At 40.0% G+C, this 12,595-nt stretch overlaps 1 protein-coding gene across 1 annotated transcript in view; it reads right to left on the bottom strand.

Moving 5' to 3' along the window:
* The window catches only part of galnt14 (UDP-N-acetyl-alpha-D-galactosamine:polypeptide N-acetylgalactosaminyltransferase 14 (GalNAc-T14)), a 220,890-nt gene that overhangs the window by 99,410 nt on the left and 108,885 nt on the right, over positions 1–12,595 (bottom strand). Inside the window, exon 3 of the mRNA XM_063495902.1 lies at positions 2,409–2,507. Coding sequence (XP_063351972.1) covers positions 2,409–2,507 — 99 coding nt within the window. The remainder of the gene's footprint in view (positions 1–2,408; positions 2,508–12,595) is intronic.

The raw sequence follows: 12,595 nt of genomic DNA, 5'->3' as shown, positions 1-12,595 counted from the left end.
ACCAGTTTGAAGCAGCGTGGAAGCTTCAGAGGATCTAATGCACCCTGGTGAGCACAAACGTTCCAAATTCACAAAGTAAAAATAAAAGGCAGCTAAACTACTTCTAGCTCCAAGTCACTACCGGCAAACACACACACACTTGTACGCATACAGAGAGAGAGACAGAGCCAAAGGGAGCAGAGGGGCCCAGGGAGACAGATTGTCTTTTAATTGGTTGAAAACTGCAGAGCTCTGAGAAGGGCTGAAGGGGACACACACACACACACACAGCAAACATACACACACAAATCACAAAATGTCCTCTGTGATAGTGAGGAGACGTAGCCAGTCCCTGCTGACTGAATGGTATAATGAGCTGAACTCAAGCCAAAACTTGGCGTGTGTGTCTGTGAGTCTTTGTGTATCTGTTTGTGCTGATTGTGGGTGTGGTAACCTGCTGACAGAACGATGGTTCAATGATAGAGTGAATTGAGGGTCAAGAGAATGTAAATGTGTGTCTTTTGAATGTTGCTCTGCTTACCGGCTAACAATAAATAAAGTCAGAACAATACAGGTTGATGAAGGCCGATACGTTTTAATATTTCAATACCTTTTATTCCTTTAGGGGTTGCCAGAGCAAATCATCTGCCTCCATCTCACTCTAGCATCCTCCTCTGTTCCTCAAATCCTCTGCATGTCCTCTTTCATCACATATCATCTGTAGTTTTAATATTTTTCCTCCTGCCTAGCAGCCCCATCTTCAGCATCCTGTGTCCTATACATCCAGTATCCCTCCTCTGTCCATGTCCAAGCTGCTCAACCTGAGCTGTCCCTCTGATACACTCATTTTTAATCCTGTCCATCCTGGTCTTCAACTTCAACTCTGCCACCTCCAACTCGTCCTCCTGTCTTTTCCATCATGTCCGGACTACACATTATAGGAGTTCTCACCCCCATCTTGTAAACCTTCCCCTTCACTCTTGCTTCTACTGTTCTGCAAGAAATTCCCCCAGACACTGGGGTGGCTGTAGCTCAGGTGATAGAGCGGGTCATCTACTGATCGGTTGGTGGTTCGATCCCTGGCTTCCCCAGTCTGCATGCCAAATATCCTTGGGCAAGATACTAACCCCAAATTGCTCTCCGATGCATCCATCGGAGTATGGAGTATGTGTGTGTGAATGTTACTTAGAAAGCAATTAGAAAAATGTGCTTGTGCGAATGGGTGTGAATGTACAAGTTGTGTACAGCGCTTCGAGTGCTCAGAAAGAGTAGAAAAGCGCTATATAAGAACCAGTCCATTTACCATTTACACTATTCTCCACCCACTCCACCCTACCTGTACTCTCCTCTTCACCTATACTGTTACTACAGTATGCTTTCTCTAGATCCACACTCTCAAAGGATACATTATATCTGTAGTGCTTTTTCTCAGCATAAAGTCATACTACTCACCATACTACATCAGCTTTGTCCGAGTGTAGTTGCATTCACGCTTGTGCTTAAAAATTGGTAGCAATTAACTTCCCCATTCCTCGGTTATCCTCTCACTCTCCAAGACTGTGTTAAACAGTCTGGTCAGTCTTTTGCCCTCTCTCCATACCTCCACAGAGTTTTTTCATCCTCTCTTTTGAGAGTTCGACCTGATATCATCGTGTTGGTCTTATTCCTGGACCAATAAAACTAATGTTTGTCCAGGTTCAACACTGCAAGTGACCAGTCACATTGTAGCAATGCCATAGTTTTGCTTCATGGAAACACGTCACACCACACATCAAACCATAAAGCGGTGAACCCTAACCAACACTCTAACTTTAGCCCTGTAACCCCTAACCCTACCTATGATTTTTTTCCTGAGTGGATATGTGTAGGTTTTTTCCAAGTCACAGAGCTATGACATCATAGCTCATCATCAATTGTTGATCCTGGAAAAACATTATCTTAATTCAGGAACAACATTAACACAAGGATGAGATCAGACAGACTGCCTCACTTCATCCTTACTAATCTCTGCACTTCATTCAGCAACTTTCCCTCATCCATCCTCTTCTCCCTCATTTTCTTCATTCATCAGATCCTCAAAGTACTCCATCCATCTATTCCCAACACTCACTTCATTTGTTAGCACATTTCCATCTCCATCCTTAATCACTCTAACCTGCTGCACATCCTTTCCAACTCAGTCTTTCTACCTTGCTTATCAATACAAGTCCTACTCACATACCACTCACTATAAGCCTTTTCCTTTGCTACCACTCTCTTTGATGTACACCTAGCATCCCAGTACTCCCAGTCTACTTTCTTCACGACTTTAACATTTAGATACCAATAACCAAAATCCTCCTAGAATTGGGATTCGGTGTGAGTTACATAGCACAATTGCTGTTTTATCACTGAGCTCTACCATATAGAAGTCTCAGATGTGTGTTTACCTCTTGATGGTCCGCAGCAGAGTTGATCTGGCCTCATTGTGAAAAGTGATGATGATGGAGGTTGAAGGAAGCTCTGAGTCGTAGTGAAGAGTGGTGCACCTAAAGAAAGAGAAAAGCATTACTCAGTGCTACTGGCAAGGAACCCTTTGGTTTAGTAAAAGGCGTGTCAAATTTTAAAACGCTGTATTAAAAGACAGGTAAACATAAACTGTTTTGAACTTTGAGTACAAGTTAAATGAGCAACAAGTCCTCTAACTACTCTTTTGTTGTCAAAGGAGCTTGCAAAGAAAAGCGTCTGGACTTCTTTAAGTTGCTTGAAGACGTTTCACCTCTCATCCGAGAAGCTTCTTCAGTTCAACTGAAGCAACTTAAAGAAGTCCAGACGCTTTTCTTTGCAAGCTCCTTTGACTACGATGACCTGGATGACTGAGAACCTTCACAGACATACTCTTTTGTTCAGCTCAGCTCGCTGTTAGTTCCCAAAATATAACAAATTGACTTTGAGGCATGACACAAACTTTCAGATTGAGTCAAAAATCAAAGGCTGTCTGATCTTGACATAACAAATCTGGCAAGAGATTAGAGGAGAACCTGTGTAGCAACTGTGGTCTCCACCACCCTATCCAGAGATAGTCAAACATTACAGTGAGACTACTGCATCAGCTGATAGCTCAGCTCATGTCCTTCTAAACCTCAAGTCCAAGACACTTTGCAACCCAGCTCCATCCTTGTCACTCCCTTTATGCTGTGTCTGATTTTATTAATGTTATATCTGTTGTCACTGTGTCTGCTCTGTGCTTGGGTCTTGCTGCTGTTCCCTGCCTCAAGTTTTCCATGTATCCCCATAGAAGGGTGTATAGTACCTAGAAAAAAGCCATGCTACTAAATAAAAATTACTCAAATTGACTATACTGGTAAAAAACACAAAAGGCTTGAATTAATGGAATTAATACAGAATGAATGTAAGTTTCTTATTTAAAATATTTAAATATAAAAAAATTACACAAACTATTGTCAACATGCATCAATCTTGAGATTCCTTCCCAGATGATTTCTCTCCCACTCACACTATATGATTGTAATGACCCACACCTTGAATCACATCTTGACTCATGTGGTGGTAGCAAATTACATGAGGCATGGAGGTTCTGTGACCAACAGGACCGCCCCCAAGATGATAACCCCAGTACGGGTTTAATATCTATGACTCCCAGTCAGTTTTCAGAACTGAAGAAGGTTTTTAGATGAGAGAAAAAATGTCTTCATGAACCTAAAAAGAAATCCAGCTGCCTTCAACTTAAGTGCTTAAAACTACTATGATACACACAAAACAAGCAATTTTCCAGAATTTCAATTTAATTATAATGTTTTTGTGATGTACTGGTATAAATACATACTATGAGACTATTTCCTATAATGCTGGCTGCTCCTGTTATCAGCTGTAACACACACACACACACACACACACACACACAAACACAAAAACAGTAACCAAGTGATCAGACCAGACATGTTGAAAATGAATTATAGATGACCACCACTATGCTCATTAAAACAAGTCGCAAAGTGTGTGCGTGTTTGATTGCAGTGCATTCGCTGGGTCAGCAGGCTTTTCTTCTAAAAGAGCAGAGGAACGCGCACACACACACACACACACACACACACACACACACACACACACACACACAGGCGCACTGTATAATGAGAAGACTGGCCTTTACCTATCAGATTGATGGATTGGTGACATTTTCCAACAGAAACAGTCTGTTTGGTCTGTTCTGGCCTTTATTTTTAAGAAGTTCACCTTTCTCGAATGTGTGTGTGTCTGTGTGTGTTTGTGCGTCTGTGTGTTTGTAGAACTAAACATACTGCACCATTAACCAGCCTAACGTGGTTTTCTGCAGCTCACCTAATCTACTTCCATAACGTGTTTCATTATTTGTTTTGCAGAAGGCGACAAGGTTAGAATATTCAATTTAATATACCGCATACAAGCAAGAAAAATGTGATTGTTTTTATTCATTTCCTTTGATTAAAAAAAAGTTTCCTGTTTTGTATCATTACAAGAGGATCAATACAAAATGTGAAATGTAAAGCCTAAACGCACTAACAAATTGCCAGAAGGAATTTTTACAGATCAAACACTAGCCCTTTGATATATAATTTTATATGTAATAAATGACAAGCATGCTCTACTGGGGTGAAATCAGGTGACTGACTTAAACATAAAAGAATATCCAATTTCTTTGTCTTGAGAAACTCTTGCATTGCTTCTGCATTTGTCTGAATAGGAACAAAGAGTATAGCCTTGTACACTTCATAATTCATCCATGACACATTATCATTAAACACTGTTGGCCCAGTTCTACTGGCAGTCATTCACACCCACACCATGTTTGACAGATGATGCACTGTGCTTCACATTTCCTTTTTATACTTTTTTTTCCAACCTACAAGTTCACTCTGGTTTCATTTACCCAAAGAATCTTTGGATTCTTTGAACTGTTGGACTTTTAGGTGTTTTCTATTAAATCTGATTTTCTGCAAACCAAGGTGCTGTGGTTGTAAGCCCATTGTATTTCAACTCTTGACTGTATGCTGACAATAACCTCCTCCTCCTGACACTCTTGAACTACCTCCTCAAGAGTGATCTTGACTTGGTTAGGTTGAGAAGGGGTTTTATTGTAGAGTCTTTACTTTACAGTATAAACCGCCTTGAGGCAACTGCTGTTGTGATTTGGTGCTATATAAATAAACTGAACTCAATTCAATTTTTCTTAACTATGAAATCAATTCTGTTATCATACACTTTAGTTGTGTTCAATGGCCTTCCAGGCTTAGCTAGAATTTGCCTATGCCCACTACTGACTTTAAATACTACGTCTGCTTTTTTTTGTCATAATATAACATGGGAACAGGCTTCACCTGGTAACAACACTGCTTGTTAGTCAATTACTTTGATGTATGAAAATGGCTGTGTTTAATGCAGCATTTTTGTAAAACCCCTTGAACTGAAGCTGATTGCTTTGAATTTAAATTAACTGTGGTTTACAGAGGAAAAACAAGAAAGCTGAGTTTTTTGTCCAGCAACTCGTCGACTCAACAGAAATGTGTTGTATTGTGTATACAATTCATATTGTAACACAGTATTAAAATTAAAAAGTGGTTGGTCACATATTATATAGGCGATCTTGCACCAGTACAAATCATTTTCTCCAAGTATGTTTATATCATAGTGCTCAAAAATACAGAATTTTCTTGTAGCATAAGTACAAACGTGATATTTACCAAAACCCCAACACATTTCCCAGCAAGACAGATTGGGGAGCTCCTCCCTGTTGCTGCCCAACTTTGTAGTTAAAAAAGATAAGATATATATATTCCTCACAGAAAAATTTAAGGCAAGAAGAGTTATCTACTTCCTTGACATATGAAAAAAGAAGACACCAAAAGCATGTTGCCTTACTGTGATCATACCAAATATTTTTTTCATACCACAAAGCATAAACATGTCTTCTGATATAAGTTTCTTTGGAGATTATCTGTGTTTCTGTATTCATGGCTTATCAAACACGATTCCAGAGTTTCTTTGGATTTATCCACTAAACATAAACTCAAAAACATTGTTTTCAACCTTGGAAGACATTAAAGATCACATCAGTCGGGTCATGTGTAATTATTCAGGAACACATTCAACAACAACGAATATCAAATGAGCTGAGTTTTTGTATTAGCAAACCGCATGTGCCACATTTCCACTACTTTGTGAGCTCAACTCAGTGTGCATCATCTAAGTGTCCTTGAGCTAAACATTGAACCTCCTCTTGAGATCTGCTGTGGGTTAGAACACAAGCTCAACTCCTAATTTGTTGTATTAACAGGTCGGCACGCAGCATCAGTCAGCGCGCACGAGCACCCGGCTGTGAAATAATACCATCAGCACCTCATTAACTCGCAATTTGATTTTTTTTTCCTTTTTTGTTTGGAGGCACAGAGATGAAGTAGGGAAACAATATTTCCAAAGGAGATTAGAGAATTTGTCTACCCATGCATTCCTATCTATGCATGTATACTTTAGTTTTTTTCCTCCTTTATTCTTTTATTTATTCATCACTCTAACATTATTACAGTCTGCTTTGATTTCTCTTACTCTTATGGTTCCTGTTTTTCACCCAGTTTGGAGTTCCTGTGAGTTTCCTATCCTTGTTTTTTGTTATTAGGTGTTTTCTGGTTCTCTCTGTTATGTTCTATGGCTGTTTCTTTCTGTGTGAATTTTTCATTTCTGTGTTCAGCTTCCTTCTCTTGGCATTTCCTCTTTTACTTTGTTAGTTAGTGTCCCATTTGTCTTTTATCCTGTTCCCTAAACAATATGTAGTCCTCTCTTATCCTTGTCTATTGTCTATTGAGTGTTTATAGGGAACACATAGGGAGTGTGTTCTCCCTATGTGCTCTTTGCTTATTTATGGGGTTTCTTGGATTTGGTTTTTTTTTTTTGGGGGGGGGGGGGGTTGTATTTTTTTTTACTTTTTATTTTGTATTTTTACTTTTAAACTTTGCACCTACCTTATAAAAGGTCAGATATGTTTTGTTAACTCTGTCTGCCTTTTCAGTTTTGTGTTTGGGTCCACTGTCAGCATAGACTGCAACACTTTCTATTATTCTGTTTTCCTTTAGTATTTTTCATCAGAACATACATTATTGGGGTAAATTAGTGAAGAATTAAGTTCTGTGTCAAACAGCAGTGCACATTTCTAAGGTAGTCCAACAGCCGGTGTGGAAAAAACTGTGCATTAGATATCAATGTTTCTACCCACAAGTTCCTAGAGCACACTGCCAAAACATCACTTAAACCAGACATAATCATCACCTCTGAGGCCACAAAACAGCTGGAACTCTCAATGCCATGAGAAGACCATAATGAGGAAACCAACGAGAGTAAACATGCAAGGCACCAGGAACTGGCGGAGGAGTAAAGGAGCACAGGCGGAAGGAAACCCTACAAGCCAGCTTCTAATGATGTAGAGGTTTTGCAGCTTCACTCAGCTTCCTGTTCTGGTTAAGAGACACATGTAGCCAAAAAAAGGCACTTTTGCCTTCACAGGGTTCCACATTAGTCCTGTTGTCCACATTGCACTGATGTGCATACATGAGTGTGCGTACTTCATGCTCCACAAAACCCTTGCATAAAGGGTAAAATAGGCTTCGTCGAGTTCCTGACTTCACAGTGGAGTACTATTTTATCCTACTGCTACCTTGGTTTTGGATACAAAGAGTAGACACTTGATACATTTGCACATATTCAAACCTTATATGAAGTGCAAGAAAGTGAATGTGACTTCTGATATTTGGGAGAGTTTTAGTTTGCATTGCAGAGCTGCATCATGCTTGAAAACCAGACGGACAGTAAATAACACCGACTGTACCACACTTCGTGATTATGTTCCAGCTAGTTTCAAATCTCATGCACACAATACCCAAATAAGCTTTATCTGAAACCGAGTTCTTCACCTAAATCAGACATTTAAAAATATTTTAACCATTTTTATTGCTTTATTATTTTATTGGTTTTAGCAGCACTTTAGCCAGAGTACAGTTTTTGAATATGCTTATTAATCAGATGGTGGATTCAAACCCAGTAACATCTTGCTGTGAGGCAACAGTGCTAACCACTGTTACATCGTGCATATCTGTTTATTTAGAGGTTAAAGTGCCCTTAAATATACATCTTTCGCTTCTTTGAATTTGGATTTCTTTCTATGTTTTTTCGTCCTTGCTCTTTCCTTTTCCATTGTCTGTCCCTTTCCCTGGGTGAGAGCGGGAATATGCACGATATATATTTGTCATATCATATCCCATCATGCCTCTCTGCCTCCTCCATCCCTCTATCTCCCTGCCTCCATCTCTGGTTTTTGCTGCAGTTGATTTATTCAGCAGCTCTACCAGAGAGGAACGATAAGAAGATAAAGACGAGCCGCTTCCAAGTGAGAGACTGTGTGTGGGGTGTGTGTGTGTGTGTGTTTGAGAGAGAGACTGAATGAAAGATGATTGAGGTCGAGAGACAGTGACAGACAGGCAGAGAGAGAGAGAGAGAGCAACAGAGATGTACAGATAAAAGTTGTGCTGACAGTTGACTGATGTCAAAGCTGATATGAACAAGCCTTTATACTCCCAAAGCAAGTGTGTGTGTGTGTGTGTGTGTGTGTGTGTTAACTCCCTGCTGCGTCAAAGCTAAAGAGAACACAAATAAACAGTGAAGGAAATACAGGAATGCAAAAAAAAAGAGAGGGACAGGAGAAACCATGACAAAAAAAGCGAAAGGACAAGCTAGGTGTGAGAGAGGAGGAGACAAGGAAAAGACAGAATGTGAGATGGGAGTTGAAAGCTGTGATGAGAAGGAGCAAAGAAACTAGGATATAGTAAAGAGGGATCTGAATAGGAAAAGAGCAGGAGTCTACTGTAAGTGAAAAAAAGAACAAAAAAGTAAAAGAAATGGAGAAGTGTGCATGTTGTAAAAAAAATAAGGAAAAGGAGATGTCAGAGGGGAAAAATAGATGAGATTAAAAAGATGGAAGCAAGAGAGAAAATAAAACTACAAGAGAAGGAAAAGAAAATCAAACTAAGAAGTGATTCTCATTCAACTTCCTGGGTATTACTACTATAAATCACAAAAAATCTATTTTATCCACTGGAGATAAAAACAGAAAAGGCAAAAACAAATGTAAAAAGGCAGAAACATTTTCATTTACTAGTGAGAAACACTAAACTGGACCATTAACATCTCCCAGTGTCCTTCCTCAGTAAAGCCAAATCTGATGCTGCATATCTGTATTCTGCCCACAGTTTGAAATTAATGAAAAGGGAAGGAAGGAGAAGAAAAGCAGAGGAAACAAAACCACACAGCAATGAAACAAAAAGAGAGAGAAGAGGAAAGGAGAGTAGGTGAAAAGAAGAGGAGAGGAAATTTTTTTAAAAGAGTGCAGAAGAAAAGAAAAGTGGGCAAGAATTGAGAGAATATGAGGAATGTCTTTAGTGTACGTTTCTGCTCAGATGGTGGGAAAATCATTAATATTTGATGAGGAGTGGTTGCCGTTTGTGGTTGTGAAAGTGTATGCTGGCTCATCAAAGTTCATCTGGAGGTGAGATAAACACATGAAAAGGGAGGTCAAAACCAGCAGCTACACACACGCACACTCACAGTCCCTCTCTGCAGGCGGTGGCGGCCGACCTGTCAAAATGTGTGTTCGTGCTGCAAAATACTAATGGGCACTGATGTAGCCCTGAGATACTGTCAGACCCGTGCACCCGCACAAACACACTCTCTCTCTCTCACTCATACACATACCTGCTCGCAGCCTCCGATTAACACCTCCAACACTTTTCTCTCCCTCCGTCCTTCACTTGTTCTGCCTCTCAGCCTTTTTCTGTTCTATTTTCCCAGCATTTTTCTCTCCCTCAGTGGCCTGCCCTGCCCCGTCTGTCTCTGCTCTTGTTTTCTCTGTCCGGCGATGTCTTGCTCCTGGCAGAAAACTCACCCAAACAAAGGCATAAAGACTTTGTAATCGAGAGGTGATGGTTTAAAGACTGAATTCTTCCATTCCCCACTAAACTGTTCTCCTCTGGATGGAACACGTCAGTCGCTGAGCTGGATCCTCCATAAGACAAAACCACAAAACCATAAGAGTCTAAGAGAATACTCTCAGAGCACTAATAGTCTGGAGAATATGTGGTAAAAATTATGCTGCCTGCAAGATCATCATTGAAGAGAACAGGATGCCAAAGGTGGGCCTGCCAGTTTGGGTTTTCTCTGGTCTAACTGACTTGCCAGTTGCTCTCCATGGTGCTGGTCTATGAACTCAGGTCCTATTAAAGGACCTCGGGTTTCACACCACACTGGATTTGGTTTCTGACAAATTGATTAGGAACATTCACATGAGTAGCCCGCTGGAGGTCATTTTGTTTAGCTCTAGCAGTGCTGTTCCTCCTCACACAATGCTGTTCCTGCTGCCGGTATCTCCTCCACAGCCTCCACAGACTAGCTAGACAACCTCAGTGGACTGCAGGTAGCATCTCATGCTACCAGCAATGATGAGGACACTAACAAAAAACAAAACCAGATAAATATTAGCCAGGAGGCCTTTGGAAGTTGTGGTGTCACCCTCATTAGCACTATAGCAGGTGAAAGTGGATTCAAAACGGTTCATCCTTCTAAGTACTACTATGATAATCAAATGTTCCTTGACTTTTTTTGAGCCGCATAAAAGTGTTATAAGTTTTCATATATAGAGCTTTTCTACTCTCCTGTAGCATTCAAAGCACTTTTTTCTATGAAAAGTCTTTTCTATCTACCTTTCACACTCATTCATACTCCAATGGCTAAATCAGAGAGGAATGCAGACTGGAGCAGCCAAGAATCAAACCACCAACCTTCCAATAAGTAGATGACCCGCTCGGGGGTCATGTGTAGGGAGTCTGCTCTATGCCATTATGTCTTTCTCAGTTGCCTTGATTTCTCGTAATCTGTACATAATGTGTTTAGTTGTGTCTGCAGAGTAAAATAATCGAAAGTACCTTGGCTGAATAAAAAAAAAGTGTACAGAATATTTGTTTGTAGCATAAAGATGCTTGTGATGGAGGACATCCTCAGAACTGCGGTGGAAATATGACCTGTCAAGATGTGCGAATGCCCTGGTTCACCTTGGTAAGTAAACACATCAAATGATGCTGCAGCTTTACGACTGAGTCACCTCAAGTGTTTTGCAGTCATAAAGGAAACACACTCATCAAGATTTACTGACCGTCGTCTTCCTTTACACTGTGATCAGTTCCCAACACTATTAACAGGATGTATGATCATTACTATTACCACGCGATAGGTTTCTATTTCTATTTATTTATTGTGGGATGTGATTGGGTTTGTTAATTAAATTGACTTCGTTGTGTTGACTGTTGTTGATTTCTTCTGAGGTTCACCTGTGTTTCCCAGAATGTAGCTTTTGTGTCAGTAAAGAAAGTTCTGCTTTATTAGGTCCCCAGCAGTGAGTAATCACGACATGAGAGCAGTGGGAACGTGTAACAAGTGTTTTTCTGTAATCACTGACATTTGAGGTACATTATCATCAGTATCTTTAACATTATTTTAACTTATATTTTGGCTATTTGTGTTTTGCCTAACCTTTCCTTATCTGTGCAAACAGTAGGACCCTATATTTGCCTCTGTACAACACTGCTGAAGGTTCAAAAATGAAGATTTCTAACGATTTGGTATTTGGTAGCTGTTCACTCCGACTTTTAATATGAGCCATATTGAAATATTGGTGCAAGAGTGGCTGAAACACTCAAAGCTGTAAGAAAGATAGCAAAAACACTGATTGGTCAAATCAACAATCGAGTACATTCTTAAAAAGAAGACATTTACAGGAAACCTAAGCAACACAGAAGTAACTAAAGTGGATAATCACAAGAATCTTTCTTTGGATAAGAAAAACCTCTTCACAACATCTAAGTCAAGAAGACTTTGGGAAATAAGTGTATCATTGTCAAGATCTACAATCAAGAGACATCTTCAGGTAAAAACAGGGTGTACAACAAGGCACATACCACTAATGACAACAAAAACAGGAAGGTCAGATTAGACTTTGTGAGAAAACATCTAAAATAGCCACCATAGTTCTGGAAAAACAATCAAAATCTTTGGACAGATAAAACCAAAATCAGCTTGCACCAGAATGATTGGAAGAGAAAAAGAAGGAGAAGGAAAGGAAGAGCTTATAATCGTAAAGAACACCACATTATCTGTCAAACATGGTTGAGACAATGCTATGGCATGGCCATGCATGACTGTCACTAGATCCGAGCCACTAGTGACGGTGACTCCTGATAGGAGAAGCACAATGAATTGTGAAGTGCACAGGGCTACATGCTGTAAAACTGATTGGACAGCATGCCACTGTGGAAATGGGAAACGAACCAAAGCATACTGGGAAAGCAAGCCAAGAGTGTCTCAAGACAAATAAATGGGATATTCTTCAGTCACCAAGTCAGTCACCTGATCTTATGTCCGTTGCCGCTGATTTTCAGTCCAGTTCTTGGACTGAAGATCAGCAGCAACAGGCACACCTCATAGATTTTTAAAGAAATGGGAACAATGGGAACTGGTCCTTTGCAAAGTTATCTGTTATGTGCAGACA

The sequence above is a fragment of the Pelmatolapia mariae genome, linkage group LG15 (genome assembly GCF_036321145.2).
Source record: "Pelmatolapia mariae isolate MD_Pm_ZW linkage group LG15, Pm_UMD_F_2, whole genome shotgun sequence".
NCBI classification, from domain to species: domain Eukaryota; kingdom Metazoa; phylum Chordata; class Actinopteri; order Cichliformes; family Cichlidae; genus Pelmatolapia; species Pelmatolapia mariae.
Note: the sequence above shows the minus strand (reverse complement) of the source record. Positions and strands in the feature narration are given on the sequence as shown.